Here is a 16,640-nt window from a genome sequence, read left to right as displayed (position 1 = left end):
CTTCCCTGGGAGAGTGACGGAGCACTGGAACAGGTTGCCCAGAGAGGTTGTGGAGTCTCCTTCTCTGGAGATCTTCAAGGCCCGCCTGGATGCAACCCTGTCTAACGTGCTCTACGTGACCCTGCTGAGCAGGGGGTTTGGACTAGATGATCTCCAGAGGTCCCTTCCAACCTTACTGATTCTATGATTCTATGACTCTACCAAAACCGCAACTTCCTCCTCTCCCCCACCCACTCCAAAAGCCAAACAGGTAAGCCTGGTAGGACTTACTGGCATAGGCTGGCCCTTTCTGTGTTCAATATCTTTGGCAGATTTTATTTGTGGTGCCCACCTCGTAAGTCGTGAACAGGCAACTAGTAGTTGGAAGTGGATAAGAAGTACGAGGCAGCCGTAGTCTCTGAGCTCCTTTGAGTTCTCTGCTTCCCAGCAGACAGCCAAGAGCAGCAAGACTGATGTGCGGGGCTAGTCTCTGCTTCCCACCTAGCAGAGCCAGGCCACTGTGCAGAGGATTGGTTGTTATGTACTTTTTTTCAGTAACTAGTCAATGTAAGAGCACTTGGAAGAGCTGTGGGATCCAAGAAAACGCTCCTGGATAATTTCATTCCTCACTGAGCCTGGGTTCATGCTCTGGTCTTGCTTCATCCTACCTCATCCTTAGGATACACAGATGTAGATAACTCCATCAAGGACTCCAAGGCACCTGGATTCTTCAGGATGAAGAGTGCAGAAACATGTGCAACTTTGAGATGGATGTTTTCTTTGTTTCTGCCATTCTGCATAATCTTATGACTTCTAAAGCAGTGATTTTCTCCATTAGGAATCCTACTTCATTATCATTTCTGGAGGATGTAGTGAGCAAAGTAGCCCTTGTTAGGCTATATAAGCTGGTAGGTCTTCTGGCCAGATAGTTCTTCATAATTATCTCTCTTAAATGAACATTTTCAATATGGCTCTTAAGTACCTAGCTTTCATTTCCTTTTTTTAAAAAAATATGTATTTATATTGGCAAGTGCAGCTTTTTAAGCCTCACCAAAGTTGTGTTTAAAATGCAAAGTTTACTTTTTTCAGGAGATTTACTAAATACAGAAAAATGTGCTGTCATTCCTTCTTCACTATACTGTGATATTTGCCAATGCACTAGCACATTCAAGAAATCTATTTAGATTATTTACTGCTTGGACCGTTGGTAAATATCTGTAGAAGTCAAAGTTCTACTCTTAGTTCCACTCCATTTTCTGTGGTGTCTGTCCCTTTTCCTTTCTTGGAACAGGACACGCTCAGTTGTTAGCTCTTGGCATCCCTACCGAAAGTAATTAAGTTCTGGCAGCCTTTCTCTTCAAGACTCACTGCAGTGTGTCTCATGTTCTCACAGAAGCAGGCTAGCAGGAAGAAGTGCATTCCTTATCTGGAAGCAGACTGTGGACTTCTCTGTCATCTGTTATGTAGCAGTTCTTTAAGACCTCACTTCTGGTGTTCATTCTAATTCAGGTTCTGCTCTAGCATATTATACTTGAATGCATACTTTGTCATCTCTTATGACCATCATAATCATCTCTTACACCATCTCGCTGGTTTAGGTATTCTTTTTTTTACTTAATCTACTATAATCTGGAGGAAAGGATGTTATGATAATACATTTTCCTCTTATGATGCAACACACTTGCAGATCTGAAGGCACTTTGTAATGGTTAAAGAGCTGTTTCACAAATAGACTGAAGTCCAAGGAGGTGAAGTGACTCTGACCAGGAAGCAAATGTCAGACCTTGAAATAGAGTCCAGGTCACCCCATCCTCAATCTCTAGTTTTATACATGGCTTATTTTTTGTTCCAGATAGATGAAATGAAACACTACAGCAGTGTGCTTTACTGTTCTGCTGCTCACTCTGAAATCATTAGAAATAAAGGAAAGAAAAGTAGTGCAGCTCATTTGTAATGGACTGAATACACAACTGGGATTCAAGCGTTCTCAGATCTGTCTAGTTGTGCCTTGGCCAACAATTCAAGTTATCATGGACCAGTTATTTTACTACTGACAGACTTTCTGTGGAAACTGGATGACAATTATCTTTCTGTGTAAGATTCTCCTGAAGTCTGGGGAGTCCATTACCATTAGCTAAGTGGGGATGCTTCAGTGATATGTAGCCAAATGAAGCCAGAGGTTGTCTATATGCATGGCCCTACTTCTCCAGTGAACACGTATTTTGTTCACTGTCTTTGGAGCCTTCTGTATTTTAACTGGTTGAGCATTTATTTTAGAACTCCAAAGAAGCATGTACATAGCTTTTATGGCCAATTTCATTCCAGTCTTTCCTAGCACACTGTTGAAATCTGACCTAATGTGTGTATGTAGGGGTTTTGGAGGGGAGGTTTAGGAAGGGGAGTTCCTTTTCTAAATGAAATGTTTTGTTCTTTGTGGTAAAGGCACACTGCCTGCCTCATGAAGCCAGGCAGTGTTTTTTTGTATTGAACTCTTGTGCTTAATGTTTACCTGTGCTTCACAGAATCTGCCAGAGCTTCATTTGGTGACCGGAAAGCAGAACTTTGCAGCATGTACCAGTGGCCCCACTATGATGTGTACAACCCGTTCTTTTTGGAGCGCCATGTTTCACCAGATCTTGTTAGACGCTTCCAGGAAAAATCAGATAATAGGAAATTATATGGATCAGGTGAGAGGAACAGTACCCTTTCTCTTCTGTCTTCCTCCGTTTCCCAAGATTTAAACATAAGGAAAAGGTCATTATATAATGGAAGACATGTTTGATTACAATAGTTCTCAAACTGATCTGTAAACTATAGAGACCTTCTGATTTGTTGGGACTGCTGAAATAATCTGTGGAACTGGCTCCAGCTGTGCTGTTTCTTTCTATCTTTTGGGGGCTTAACAAGGTTTGCATGCATCACATCAAGATGAACAAATGGGCAAAGCAAGCTGATGTAGCTGCCTCCCGTCACCAAAACAGGAGTCTTCTCTGGAACCAGATGCCATCTGCTATGCTGGAGATCGCAACTACCAGTAGTAGGAGTATTTGAGGACAAATGAACAAGGGAGTGGGGTCGTATGTTCAGTAGAGGAATGGCTGAGGAGCATATGTACAGAGGGAAGAGCAAACATCGAAAGCATTCAGGGACAGAACTTAAAAACAGGTGCAAAATGGGAAGTTGCGTTATATGGTAACTTTTATATGATTTGCTTTTGAAGGTGCAGAAGCGTCTCCACTTCTCACTGTATAAGTATGGATAAGAACAGAGGAGGGCTGTAGGACTGTAACAACAAAAGTTTAGACAGTGTTTGCCTGCCTACATAAAAATTCTGTTCTGTGTTTTTCATTGGTGCGTGTATATATGAATGCTATTTAGAGTAAAGTAAATAAACGTCACTTCCTGTAAGCGATTGCTAAAGCAAATTTGTTCAGAAACTTCATACCCTCGAGGAAACGTACACACCTCTCTATTGGACAATGAAATTTTAAAAGTGTGTTTCTTAGAAAGATACAACGTATGTATTTCACATCTGTGAAAATGTCTCCACTGGTGTCCTGTTTTACAGATAATTCTGAATCACTTTAAGGACAAAATGAAAAGAAAAGTATGTAGAGAAAGTTGGGGTTTTTGTGTATGTGGCTTTTTTATTTTAACCTGAACAAAACACACACATAATGTTATCAGCCTTTCGCACATTAGATGCTTTCACTTGGCTTCATAGGTACCTGTAGTGGGAGCCATGTGGGTTTTATAATATTGTCTAGAATATCTACCCTTCACTTCATCTATTTCTACTTTTTTTTTCAGACTAAGCGAACGCTTCAATAGTTTTGTCTCAGTAAGCTCAAATGCAAGAAAAGTTACTTAGATGTGTCAAGAGGACAGTTTTAGATTGAGTTAGATGACTTCTTGCAGAGTTTTTGACAGCTCAAAAACTCAATTCTCTTCACATGTGTTTATAGAGTATTTAAGCAAAACTCTAAGCCTGTTGCCCTGCAAGTACTATGCTGCTGTTTGTGCGTGTTGGCTTAGAACTGCAGAGTAAGTTTAGTTGGAATGAATGGAGTAAACTCTCTGCATTTTCATGTGGACTCTCTCTCCATTTTTTAAAAAAAGGAAAAAAATAAATTTATTAATATTTTCCCAAAGTTCTGGTTATTTTATGGGAACAATCACTATGTTTTCCATTAAAAATTTAAGTTTTTGGAAAAGGTGCCATCTCTGCAGCCCCTTCCAGCCCTGTGTTCTTTGTCTGAAAATTTCAACCTGCTTCACTAGAAACTTACGGCAGATCATACTGTCTCTAAAAAATTTCAATGATTTACAACCTTTAGGCTTGGGTGGAAGAATAAACGACTGGATAACTACTTCACAGTAATTTATGAAACTAATCAGTTTTGAATATGGAGTTAATTTCTGTAAATATCTTCTTTTTTTTTTTAATTAAATCAAGTAATGGACTTCGCTCTTCTGCTTCCATTGTATCAAACAAGATTTTTAGGTCTTTCGTAGTATTATAACACTATTTGTACACTAGACTCTACGAACACCTCAGTAATCCGTTCTGTGTCATGCCCAAGAAATAATTTGGACCTGATTCCAGACATACAGGCCTTCTTGTTTTTATTTCCCTCTAACAAATTGTCCAAACTTTCTCCATTGCTTTTGTTCCCCTTTCCTGCTTGGGAAAAGTGAGAATTAGTTTGTATTGTGATGTCTTACAAAAGGTGTAATCACTTATTTCCTTCAAAGCAATAAAAGGGAAATAAATTTTCAGTAGTGAGTGATGTGTTGTTCTACCATTAGACTATGATCAATGTGTTGTAATGGAAGTCTTTTGAAATGGATGGAATACAGCAATACATCAAAAAAAGCAATGCATTCTATCAGATAGTCCTGTAAGTTAAACTGAATTACTTTGACCCATTTCCATATGGGTCTGTTTTGAAGTTGGGAGGCTTTAAAAACTTCTTGAATGTTAGTGGATTCAGCAGTTTCCTTAAACAGTAGCATCAGTTCAGCTTTTGTTTTCCGCTGTTACAGCATAATAAGTGTAGGCAGAGTGCTACGGCTCTCTATTGCTTCAAGGCCAAAAGAAAAGTGATGTGATCTACTTAGCCACCTCCAGCTGCTGAGGAAGCTACCTCTTCTATAAAACAAAGATCTTGCTTTTGTGATATAACCAGCAGTTGCCTTCTTAGAGTTTAAAGCTTGCTGTTGTCCGAGATCTGGCATGGGTACACCATGAATGTGTAGTCAGCAAAGCCAGGGAGAGGAGGCCGAGTTTAGCAGGCAGCATGTTTTTGCCCCTGGAATCTTTACTATGGAAAAAAAGTTTAAAAAGGAGGCCAGACTAAGTGCAGTTCTGGTTGGCTCAATCTGAAGACAAGACAAAAAGGAAAAGAAAAGAAACATTTACTGGAAACACCATCCTGTTGTGAGGAGGCAGAAGCATAAGAAACTTAAGAGACATGAAGGAAAGATAGCAAATAAAAGGGAGGAAAAAACTACCTTCAGTTTGCTGAGCAGATAGTTCTGGACATGTTGCTCTCTTCTGTAAATGACTATAAATTTTATCTCAACATATGAGGAATAAGTGAATTGCAAGAGTTAAATTTTCAGGAATATGAAGATTTCGCATTTGCTTGTGCTGTCTTTGAGGCAGCCTGGATTTGCTGAGCATCCAGTGGCTTCTCATCTCTTTGTTATGGATTAACCATTTAAAATCAGAAGTTATGTTTTTTTTGCCTATTTTTTCATCTAGTTTTAAGTAAAATCAATAGTCTTTTTCTGATAGACTCCTTTTCAAATGAGAATGTTTTTCCTTTTATTTTCTTTCTTTAAAAGAAAAAAAAAAGCCCAAGCAAATGCCATATTCGGTCATTTTCTTTAGCTGTGTTTTAAAGGTAAAAATATGAAGGGGGAGTTTGTTCTAAACTGTCTGTGAAATGGAAAACATATTGAAGCTTTCCTTTAGGCTCTTTGTTCTACCAGTGCTACCAGTATGACCTGGTAGGTTCAAGCTATTTCAAAGACTGAATTGAATAATTTATTTTAATGGCTTATTTTTTCCATTGTGTTGTTTTGGGGGTGGGAAACAGAGAAGGGCGGAGATGTTCCTCCTTAGATGCCACTTCAGTTAGATTTCAACTCTACCAGTAGTTCTACTTACATTTAAAAATGTTTCTTGCTTTTTGTTTTCTTCTAGCAATGACATTTATATTATTTGTACTATTCCTTTTCTCTCTTTAGCTAGTGATTTAAGAACTAGCACTCTACCTGGATCGCTTGATGTAAGTCATTCAATGTTTGATCTCAGAAGCCCACCTCACAGATTCATGAAGGTATGATATCCTTGTAATTTAGGTTATCCTGAAAACTCAGATTATTTGGTACATCTGTTTCTGTTGCATTGTATTTTCAGAGTTAACACTGAAGGACATTGTACTGTGCACTGAAAGGAAAGAAGTGCAATGGAGGGAAAAGTTCAGCTGACTTCAAGAGGTTCTTTCTTGATGTCTCCCATGCCCACAGCTGTTCTGGCCTGACACAGCAGTTGAGAAACCTGAGTATGCTGTAGGGCAGGACAGAACAAGTGACAGTGGTTCCCTATTTTCAGATTTCTCTGATCACTTGAAAAGTGGAAGACACACTGTGTAGGAAGACACAAGTGATGTTTTTTCCATTTATACAATGAACAGTGAAATTCTTTTAAATAATCATCTTTTACATGAGATGAAGTTGCATATGCATTGGTGAGCAAAAAATCTGTGCTGACCTTGTGACCTGTATTTACTCTTTGCATCAGGGAGCTAATTCCATGCTGCTGTGTCCAGGGATTATTAAGAAATGAACCAATAATTTGAAATTGTGTGTTGCTTTGTTTTCATCATGTCTTATCTGATGAGAGAATCTCTATGACTTTTTGCATCTACTACTTGAACTAAAGTGGTTTTTTTTTTTTTTCTTTTTTCCTCCAGAGGTATGATTCACTTTCCAGTGTACCTAGCAGCACCTCTTCCAGGAAGGATTCACAAGGCAGTAACAGGAGTCTGGGTGATGTTTTGTTGCTTAACTTGTAGTGAAATATTTCTGTCTGCACATGCAACTTGAAACATTAAACTGTCACTGCTGTTCACAACTTTGATGGAAAAGGATCTGATTAGCAAGTCATTTTGGAGATTACTTTGCAATTTGAAATGAAGAATCTTAGATGTGCACCTTTCTGCTGTCAGGAGATCAGTCAAATGGGGCTTTGAGGACCACAAGTTCTAATGCTTTTGAAAAAATCAGTCGTGGCTTTACTACCCCCGTGAACTAAGAAATTACAGATTTTTTTGCTAGGATGGAAGATGGCCCCTTGGTTACCTTTTTCATGTATCAGTATTCATATGGAAAGTGTCTGGAATCCAGTACTCATATTACATTGATAATTATGAAAGAATATTGCATGCAAACCTAATATCCTTAGTTTTCAAAGAATGCTGTGGAGGTAATGCAAAATAAACTTTCAGAAATGATTCAACTCTCCACAGAGTCCCCTAGTGAAAGTCAGAATTTCTTGTAGTCTCTTCAAAAATAAGATTGAGATGTGACCTAGTTTCAGTCACAGCAAAGAAGCACTGTTTTAAAAGTCTCTCTAACTTAGTAGAGAAAAGCATAATAGTGAAATTCTCAGTGAGTCTGGGATGTCTCGGGCACACACTCTTTTTTTTTTCTAAGAGCTGTTTGAGTACAACACAAGTTATTAACCTCAACAGAAATAAGTGGAGTAGAGTTGGAGGCCTTCAATTATATAGAAGGTCAGGCCACAGGACCTCGTGGATATTTTGTCCTTAAAATCTATATATTAAGATATTCCAAACTTACTTTGAGAGAAATTTTCAAAAATAGGCAGTCCACATATTACTGAGATCCCTTATTTGAAGGAATTTTTAAGATACTGCATTACTTCTAAAAAGACTAATTGGCTTCCCTCCACAGATACTATTACATTATCAGGTGATGAACGAGACTTTGGAAGACTGAATGTGAAGTTGTGTTATGTTCCTTCTGTAGAACAGATCTGGATCACAGTTTTACAAGTAAGCAAATATAAATAACTTGATTACTGTTTCCTGAAATGGCTAATTTACTATACTTAGTGTTAAAGTAACAGAGCACCAGATTTAGTGAAGAGACTTAGTGAGAATTAAAGAATACTTTCAGAAAATTACTTCTAGTATTAATATAAACACTGCAATTTTTTTCCTTCTGTTAGATTAACTTGTGATCTTTGTTCTGCCTCAGTTAATTGTAACAAAGAGTGTATAACTCTTCATGTTATTCTACGTGAACTGTTCTGATTGTACAGTTAGATACTGTTCATCATGGATAAGAAAGCTGAGTAGGTTATAGGCTGACCTGCTATGGAAATTTTGAGGCAGCAAAACTGACTTTAAATCTAACAGTTCTTTCAGGGCAGAACCACAACAGCATTTTGAAGATGTGTAACTTCTTGTGGCTCTTATGTTAGCTAATGTGATACTGTTACACTGGCTGTTTTATACACTTCCAGGAACTGTGAATAATTTTTAGGCAATGGAACTTTGAGTAGTCAGAAACCCCATAACTGTATAAAGTGATAAATACTACCTAACGGAATTCATGATTTATCTGCTGTCGAATTGCCACATAGTGAAATCATTAAAATCTACTGAAAAGCTATTTTCTCTCTACTATGAAGATGAATTTTTAAATGGTTTGAAGTGATGCAGACATTACACTGGCCCTGATTTACGTTAAATATTAGAGGAATTATGAATAATTCAGTTTAGAAGACCTTGTGTGCCTAAGCTGTTTGAAAGGTGGAGTCTTACACTGTCTAAACTGATCCTGTTTTCAATGTTGCAGTGCAAAGACCTGAGCTGGCCTTCTAGTTGTGGGGAAAATCCTCGTATCTGTGTCAAGGGAATTCTCACACTGCCAAAGCCAGTGCAGTTCAAATCCTCTGCCAAGGAAGGGTGTAATGTAAGTAGAGGCAGGAAAAACAGCATGAAATCCTTTCCCACAAAAATGAATGTGAAATGTAAATAAGCGTACATGAATTTTTAAAATGGACCTGAGATCCATTCTTCTGTGCCATATTGTGATAATGACCTTGGTTCAGGTTACTATTTTAATAGGCTTCTAAGAAGTTGGGGGGAGAGGGAAATCTTGTTCCAGTTTCTCCTTCTACCGGCTTATGGCCCTCCTTTTCTTCCCTTTTGTTGAAGTCTATGGGATAGCTACAGGATACACTCATAGTTCACTCCCTCGTGAACTGCGAGTCTTGGCAACTGAATGATGGGGGATTGGAGGGACACTGCACATGGCTGCAGACGTGAATTCCCTTCATTTTCACCCTGGAGAAGGTACATAATGTTCTGCTTCCAGCCTCTCACCAGGGCAGGAGGCAAAGAGAATTCATATTTCCTCTCCACAGAAAGTAGTAAGTGTTGGTGGTGTGGGGCAAGTATACTTAGGGTGACGGGAAAAGAGAAAAAAAAGAAGTAAAGTAGCATAAATCTCCCATAATGTGAGTCAAAGGTGAAAGAATATAAAACAAGCAGGAGGGACTGGAGCAAAAGGCCACAAGAGAATCTCCTGTGACAATGTGTGTGCTGTCGTAAAGCTCCAGAGAAGACAGCCTCAGCTCGTAATGGTAGTAAGAAAGAAGCCAGAGCCTCGCTTGTCCCTGGGAGGGTGTGCCCATGAGAGGAGAGGGCCACTCTGCAAGAACTGACTCGCTGTAAAATCACATCTTTCCCTGGCAATCTGGGATGGTCCCTAGGAGCACTGGCTGTAAGAGTAGAAAGCCTTTGTTTCTAGATTTTTGGGCTCAATGGAACACTTTTATGATAGTGTCTTTCTGTTTCTAGGACATTGAATTCATGGAAACTTTTGTGTTTGCCATTAAACTGCAAAGCCTGCAGGCTGTCAGACTGGCATTTAAAATCCAGACACAGACTCCCAGGAAGAGAACGATTGGAGAGTGCTCCTTGGCACTGCGAGAGCTCAGCTCAGAGGAATCAAGTCATTGGCTGGATATAAGTCCCCCTTCCAAAGCCCCAGTAAGTGTCAATACATGTGTCACCACAAAAGTGTGTTATCCTGTCACCTAGAAAGAGTTGGCAGAAATGAAAGTAAAGTAATTCAGTGATAATTCAGCAGACTTCAATGCTAACAGCAAACAGGTTCTTTATGCTTTTTTGCGGGGGACCTTTTGGCAGAAAAGTGCAGTCTTTTGAACTCTGTATGTAACTGTTATGGTCATAAACTGCAGCTGTTTATGGGGGAAGTGCTACAACTAGCTATTCCACAAAATGTCTCACAGTTTGAGGAAGGGCCATACTGGGAAAAATTTCAGCAAAGGGCACTGGGTAAATACCTTTTCCTAACAAGCATCAGAAGATCCCTAGGGTTCACAGCAAGAGCACAGAGGAAGTAGAATCGAATTTTATTATAGAAGACAAGTACTAAGATCTTCAGTAACATTTTGAAGCATAAAGTGTGTGTAAGTGTGTGTGTGTGTGTGAGTGTGTATGTATATTTGTATATTTATTTTTTTTGAATGTTCAGATTGCATGCTGTGAAGTAATAATTCAGACAGTTCATTAGAGTAATAAAAAGCAGATGGTTGTTAAGTGTCATTTTCACAGTGGGATTTGTCCTTCTCTTCCTTCCCCATCATAATATTCAGTTTGTTTCTTTTACAAATAGTGTCTAGACATACGTATTTTCAACAAATTAAACTTGATTTAACTATTCAAAAGCAAATTTTATTTAAGAATGTCTGTGTTATATGAGTGACCGTCTTGATTCCTAACATGAGTAATGCATGACATTTTTAGTTCTAACAAGAATAACATATGGTATTGCTTCTGTTGGTACAGAAGCAATAACTTTCTAAAAATTAAATGAAAAAGGAAGCTGCTTTAGAAGCTGCTTCATCCCAATGAAAATTCCTAAATCATCTCATTGTTTCTCTGTTTTGGCTTTCCTCACCATTATATCTGACAGCCCTCCAGACACTACTGGAATTCATCCATTTACTACCCCATGAGGTAGCAAAGAATTATCCCTATTTGCCAATAGAGAGTCAAAGCTCAGAGCTTTGTGAAATTCTGAGTTTTCAGGTTTTTCAAGGTTATACAGAAACCTTGTGGCTGAGCTGCCAAGAGAATTCAGGTCTCTTGGACTGAGTGTGAATGGGAACCTGACTTCCTCTTTTTATGTGTCCTATTGCTCTCTCATTTGGTTCATTTTGCTTCACTGAAATGTGTTAAAACTTGAATGGAACCATGGCTAATAAATTCCTTTTAACTGGAGGCTATCAGGAAAGCTGGGTCTCTCCTGACCTACTCCTGCTGTTCTGCCAGTGTTCAGAGTTCATTTGCCTCTAACAGGAGAGTAATGAGGATGCCTTAAAGCACTTCACCAGTGTACTAGCAAAAATTCCAGGCTACAGTAGTGTGTTCTGGGAGATAAACTCAAAAGATGTAATGGGTCTATGATCTGATAATCATGGGTCTGTGATCTGATAATCCTGAGTCTTGTAGAGCTATATTGTATTGCCAGGCACGAGCATGTGCAGGTATGCCTTGCTGGACAAGGCCAGTAGAGGGGTGTTGTGTAGGGCGGTGGAGTTATCCAGATGTGTAATACATCTGCATGAGATCTAGATGCAGTGCTGCCCTACTGACTCTGGGCATCTGGAATCCCATGTGCGGTGGGGCTTGCTGCACTGTGCCACATGGGCTTCCAGGGTCAGGCCAGGCCTAGGTAGGGCTCGTTTTGTGGTGTAGATAAGCCGTGACTCACTGTCCCTGTTTTAATCCTCACTTCAACCTTCACTTTAATCCACCAACCACTATAACAAGGGCAAGTACTGTGTCTCTGTGATGTAATAACACTGGAAAACAAAGAGCCTTACCGAGACCTAAATCCTGAAGTTTTATTTGGTGAGATTTGTCTTGAATAAAGGTCTGAGGTTTGCTGCTGGATCGTGTTTTCATGCAGTTTCATCTAGTGATTAGAAACCAGAAAAGAAATATTGTAAATGCCTCAGGAAAAGCCACTATCTTCTTCTAAAAGAGCTTGACAAAACCTTTCAACAGCCCTCTAAATACTTTCATCATGAGAATTCACTGCAAGCACAGACTAGAGACCTCAGTACGCTCATATATGGTATATGTAGACTTGTGAAACACAAGTACTTCCAGATATAAGATTCCTCAGCATGCACAACATAAACATTCATGGTAAGTGACAAGACCTTCTACCTCAGTAAAGCTGTAATTATTTCTCCATGTTGCAGAATTCAGATGGAGAGGAGGAGAACTCCAGTGCCTTGTGTGTCAGTGGAATACATCTGGCCTTTCACTTTAGTATCAAGGTTTAGTAGAGTTTCTGTATGTCTGTGTTATGCTGTACCTGCCCACTCTTACCATTCAGGAATCTTCTCCAGGTGAAAATTCAGGTCTCAGATATTTGTCCATCATGCCTAGCTGTCCTGCAGCCCATGAGGGCCATGCATGTGCTGCACATAAGCAGTCCATCAGTAGAGCGTGTGTATTGCAGCTATGGGATACGCAAGATGCATTTACTTACTGTACATCTGCAGGTTGTGTATACAACACATGCTTATATTTCTGTCCAGGAAATCCCAGATAGAAATGTGGGAGCTCTACATATAACAGAATTCCTGTGTTTCCTGAGTTTATATGGAGCTTAATCCAGATGTTATGGTGACATTCTTCTGCTTCTAGGTGTGCCACGCAGACCTTCAGATAGGAACTTGTTTTCAAGCAATAAACAGGAGGATTCAGTTACAGATTCTTGAAGCTCAAAACCTTCCAATTTCATCTACACCACTCTCTTTAAGTAAGTTGCATCAGCTATCTCATGCCTTCTATCTAAAAGCATTTGTAACAGGTAAAACACTGCTTGAGTGGATTGGCAACTTATGACATTCCTAACAAACCTCAGACTAACATATTGTTCAGTAGATTTCCATTGCCAAGGTTTGTTTCCACAGATGTCGTACTTGATTACATTTTGTTTGGTTTGAGGCTAAGTGTTTATGTATTTTGGAAGATTTTTTTATCCCAACATTAATTCTGATATGCAAGAGCATTAACTTGCACTTGCTGTTTGGATACTGTGTTAATCAGTTCAATATTATTGAATATATTCTGTTTGTGTGACTAGTCAGGAAAGCTATTGTACAATTCTTTTGGCCAGACTTTTGGGAAACTGTTGCAACTTAAACTGTGCATGTGGATCTTGTCAATTCCTCTTTGTGTGTGCTTGCAAGTAACCCTTTATATGTTATGCCTTTTTCCTCTTCTCTTTTTTACTTTTGTCAGGTTTCTTTGTGAAAGTTGAAATGTTTAGTACAGAAGGGCTGATTTATAAGAAAAAGACTCGTCTTCTGAGGTCCACTAATGGCCAAGTGAAGTGGGGAGAAACAATGATTTTTCCAGTTAGCCAAGCTGAACAAGGAATCAGTTTTCACATCAAACTCTACAGCAGAAGCTCGGTGAGAAGAAAACAATTCCTTGGACAGGTTGGTTTTTTTTTTTTGCCCAAACATTGATAACTAGCACGATATCCTTTACTTAAAATCCATGGGTTTGTTGGAATGTACTGAATGATATGAGTTTTAAAATATTTTAAATTAGGTAGCATATAGCAAAGTAGTAAGTTGTGATAAACTGTTCTAGATGGAGTAGTATTAGGCTCTTATATATGCACTGAAGTCAGAGTAGGAATTGATACTTCACTGTCTCTTAAAAAGAAGTTCATAAATCATCTTTGCGTAGACTGTGTGAAAGATGGCTTCCTATGGACAGAATCTCTTCCTTGCCTCTAGGCTTTCTAAAGAAAACAAATACAGCATTTCCTGGAGCTCTGCAACCTTTGATGTCCTCTACAAAAAGACAGTGTGCTGGCTTATGATAATAGTACACCTACAAACAGACATGTGTAGAAGGAAATATCAACAGCTACAATATCTGACTGCTTTTTCTGGATAGAACAATACTGAAAATGGCACAATATTCTAAATATGTATAATCTAGTGATAACATATGCAGGCAGACACAAAATGATGTTTTGGTTATGTTCTTTTTTTCCTCTTCTTATTACAATGACAACTTCTGTAGTATCTCTTTCAAAATATTTGTGTGCTCATACTTATTTAACTACTGTGAATTTGGTAGTCTAGCCTCAGCTGTTTCCTTCCCCTGGTTATTGCAATTTCCCAGCCTCCAATACTTTCTTTCTCTCCTCTTCTTGATACAGTGGGCCATAACTGGTTTTAATGGTCAGTGCTTTCCCTGACCCAGCTAGATTTATTACTACATTTTGAATATATTGGAGACCCAAATTATGATATCTCTTGTCATGTGAAGAACTGTGCTATCCTTAGGCACAGAAAATGGTAGCTTACCATTCTGGTGATGTGTCTTATACCCAATGAACGTATGCAGTTATAGGAAATTCTGAGTGCTATAGAAATGATGTGCCAGTGAGGGCAACTGTTCTGTGAGCTTCCTCATTTTATGGAGAGTCTCATGTCGCGTGTGTTGGATTTTGCTCTGAATCCTGTTGGTGGAGTTGGACTTAGAATAGGAAAAGAAAAAATATTTGTTCTTTCTGGTTGTGTTACCTTTGGGCAAAAATAACTTGGGTATGATTTTTGCAGTCACCTAGCAATATGTGAAGTCATCTCAATCTGATAAGTTTCATTTAATCATGGATCTTATTTTTAGGGAGAGGAAACGAGCTACTTCTACTCTTCTGAGGTTATTTGGAAAAGGTTGTTTCAGCTCAACAGGCAGACACTGCCGCCTAACATATGAAGACATAAAACATGGCTTAGGGAAAATGTACTTTGAGCAATTGGCTGGGTAGTTGGAAAAAGATGAATATAGCTGGCTCTATTAACTTTGTTCTTCAGAGAATGATGTTTAATTGGATGCTGTTCTAAACAGACAATACTTAAAGATTAGGCTGCTTTTATAGCATGTCTTTAATCATGGGCAAGATGTATATTGAATCTCTGTGGATGAAACATCAGCTGTCTGTGGTACTCTGGAAGACATTAGTCTCACTTCTCGAGGACTCGTACCTCAGCAGTGTAGGCTAAATGTACTTCATGGTGAAAGTTTCTGAGAAGTATTAAAAGGATTCATTCTCGGAAGAGTGCAGGAAATAAAGCCCTGTAAATAATGATACCTACTTACATAAGCAGAATTCTTTTGGCAATGAAACCTAGTGACACTGTTCAGGGAGCAACTTCCTACTTGTACCTCATTTCCTTGTTTAATATCCCTTATCCATTAGCTGAATACGTGACTATGCATGGTATGGGCATGTTTGTAACTTCTGTGGAATGCAGATTCGGTCCTGTCTGTTGAAGTGTGCAAATTTTTAATGCTCATGAAAATAATGGACAGCTAGCTCTATTTGCCAGATGGCTTGCAGCCAATTGCAGTTTGAATACACAGTCCATAGAGCCATCCCTGGCCCTGATGAGCTCTCGACCTCAACACATGTGGAATTTGAGTATAGCAAGAGATGCTAGTCTTTAACCATTTTACTAAGTAGAGGAACATCAGTGAGTTCCCTAAGCTCCTATTTACTCAGAGACAAAACTTAAATGCACAGACTCCTTTTGATCCAAGCTGAAACCCAAAATATGTTAGTCTTAACAGAACTATCTTTGTTGCTTTTATGCTTTGGTCCCAGGCTGCACGTTGTAGCTCGTTATACCCTTGCACGATCTTTATTTGGAACTAACAAAGGCTCGGCCTCTGACCCGTATATTAAGTAAACTCCATTTCATTTCTGTTTTTGTTTCTTATTGCAGATCTGGCTAAGTTCTGATAGCAGTAACAGTGAAGCAGTAGAGCAGTGGAGAGACACTATCATGAATCCTGAAAAAGTTGTTGTTAAATGGTACAGCATTGGTCCATCTTGAAGAGTGGAGATGAAACAAAGGACTGATAAAGACTTTCTACAAAAATATTCTTACACTGTTTGAAATAGTACAAATAAAAAGAAAAGTTGTCTATGCAAGTTCTTCAGAAGGCTTCCACTGTGTCACCTCTATGTTAACTGGGAAAACCCAGAATTTCACAAAGAAAGCTGCTGGTTAAATATTATTAAGAGGAAAGCTTGGAGCTAGGAGAATGCTTATCTGTTGTGGGTGGGGTTTTTAGTTTTTATTTTTTTAATCCACCTTGGAAAAAAATACATTTTTCCCCCTTTCAGGCTCCATTAGAGCACTGAAATAAAATTTTGGAGAGAAACAGCTTGAATTGCCATCCTCTTCACTGTTCACTGATCCTCCTCATCTGAAGTCTTGTCTTTGACAGACTCCAAAGTTGGTGGGAGTCGATCTGCTCGACAGCTTGATCCTAGGCACCTCTGAGCCTAAGGGTTTGCTTCTGTCTTGGCACCATTTGATCAGAGTAATTGTGCCTCACCAAGTGGGAAGGCTGTGGCAGGAGGCATAAAGGGAAATATGCAATGAGTCAGTCCCCAAAGGCTTTTCTAATCTATGGTGTCTGAAAAAAAGGTGTTTCAATGCCCTGATGTGGCTTTTCCCCTATCCCTCTCACTATTCTAAA

At 39.0% G+C, this 16,640-nt stretch overlaps 1 protein-coding gene across 5 annotated transcripts in view; it reads left to right on the top strand.

Moving 5' to 3' along the window:
- TC2N (tandem C2 domains, nuclear) overlaps window positions 1-16,097 on the top strand; it is a 32,471-nt gene extending 16,374 nt beyond the window's left edge. For all 5 annotated transcript variants that reach the window (XM_062576541.1, XM_062576537.1, XM_062576538.1 and 2 more), the window contains exons 4-12: window positions 2,502-2,666; window positions 6,235-6,326; window positions 6,963-7,038; window positions 7,966-8,066; window positions 8,875-8,991; window positions 9,882-10,073; window positions 12,771-12,885; window positions 13,371-13,570; window positions 15,878-16,097. In XM_062576541.1, coding sequence (XP_062432525.1) covers window positions 2,502-2,666; window positions 6,235-6,326; window positions 6,963-7,038; window positions 7,966-8,066; window positions 8,875-8,991; window positions 9,882-10,073; window positions 12,771-12,885; window positions 13,371-13,570; window positions 15,878-15,988 — 1,169 coding nt within the window. In that variant the 3' untranslated portion in view covers window positions 15,989-16,097. The remainder of the gene's footprint in view (window positions 1-2,501; window positions 2,667-6,234; window positions 6,327-6,962; window positions 7,039-7,965; window positions 8,067-8,874; window positions 8,992-9,881; window positions 10,074-12,770; window positions 12,886-13,370; window positions 13,571-15,877) is intronic.
- The last annotated feature ends 543 nt before the right edge of the window (window positions 16,098-16,640 follow it).

The sequence above is a fragment of the Rhea pennata genome, chromosome 5 (assembly GCF_028389875.1).
Source record: "Rhea pennata isolate bPtePen1 chromosome 5, bPtePen1.pri, whole genome shotgun sequence".
Taxonomy (NCBI): Eukaryota; Metazoa; Chordata; class Aves; order Rheiformes; family Rheidae; genus Rhea; species Rhea pennata.
Note: the sequence above shows the minus strand (reverse complement) of the source record. Positions and strands in the feature narration are given on the sequence as shown.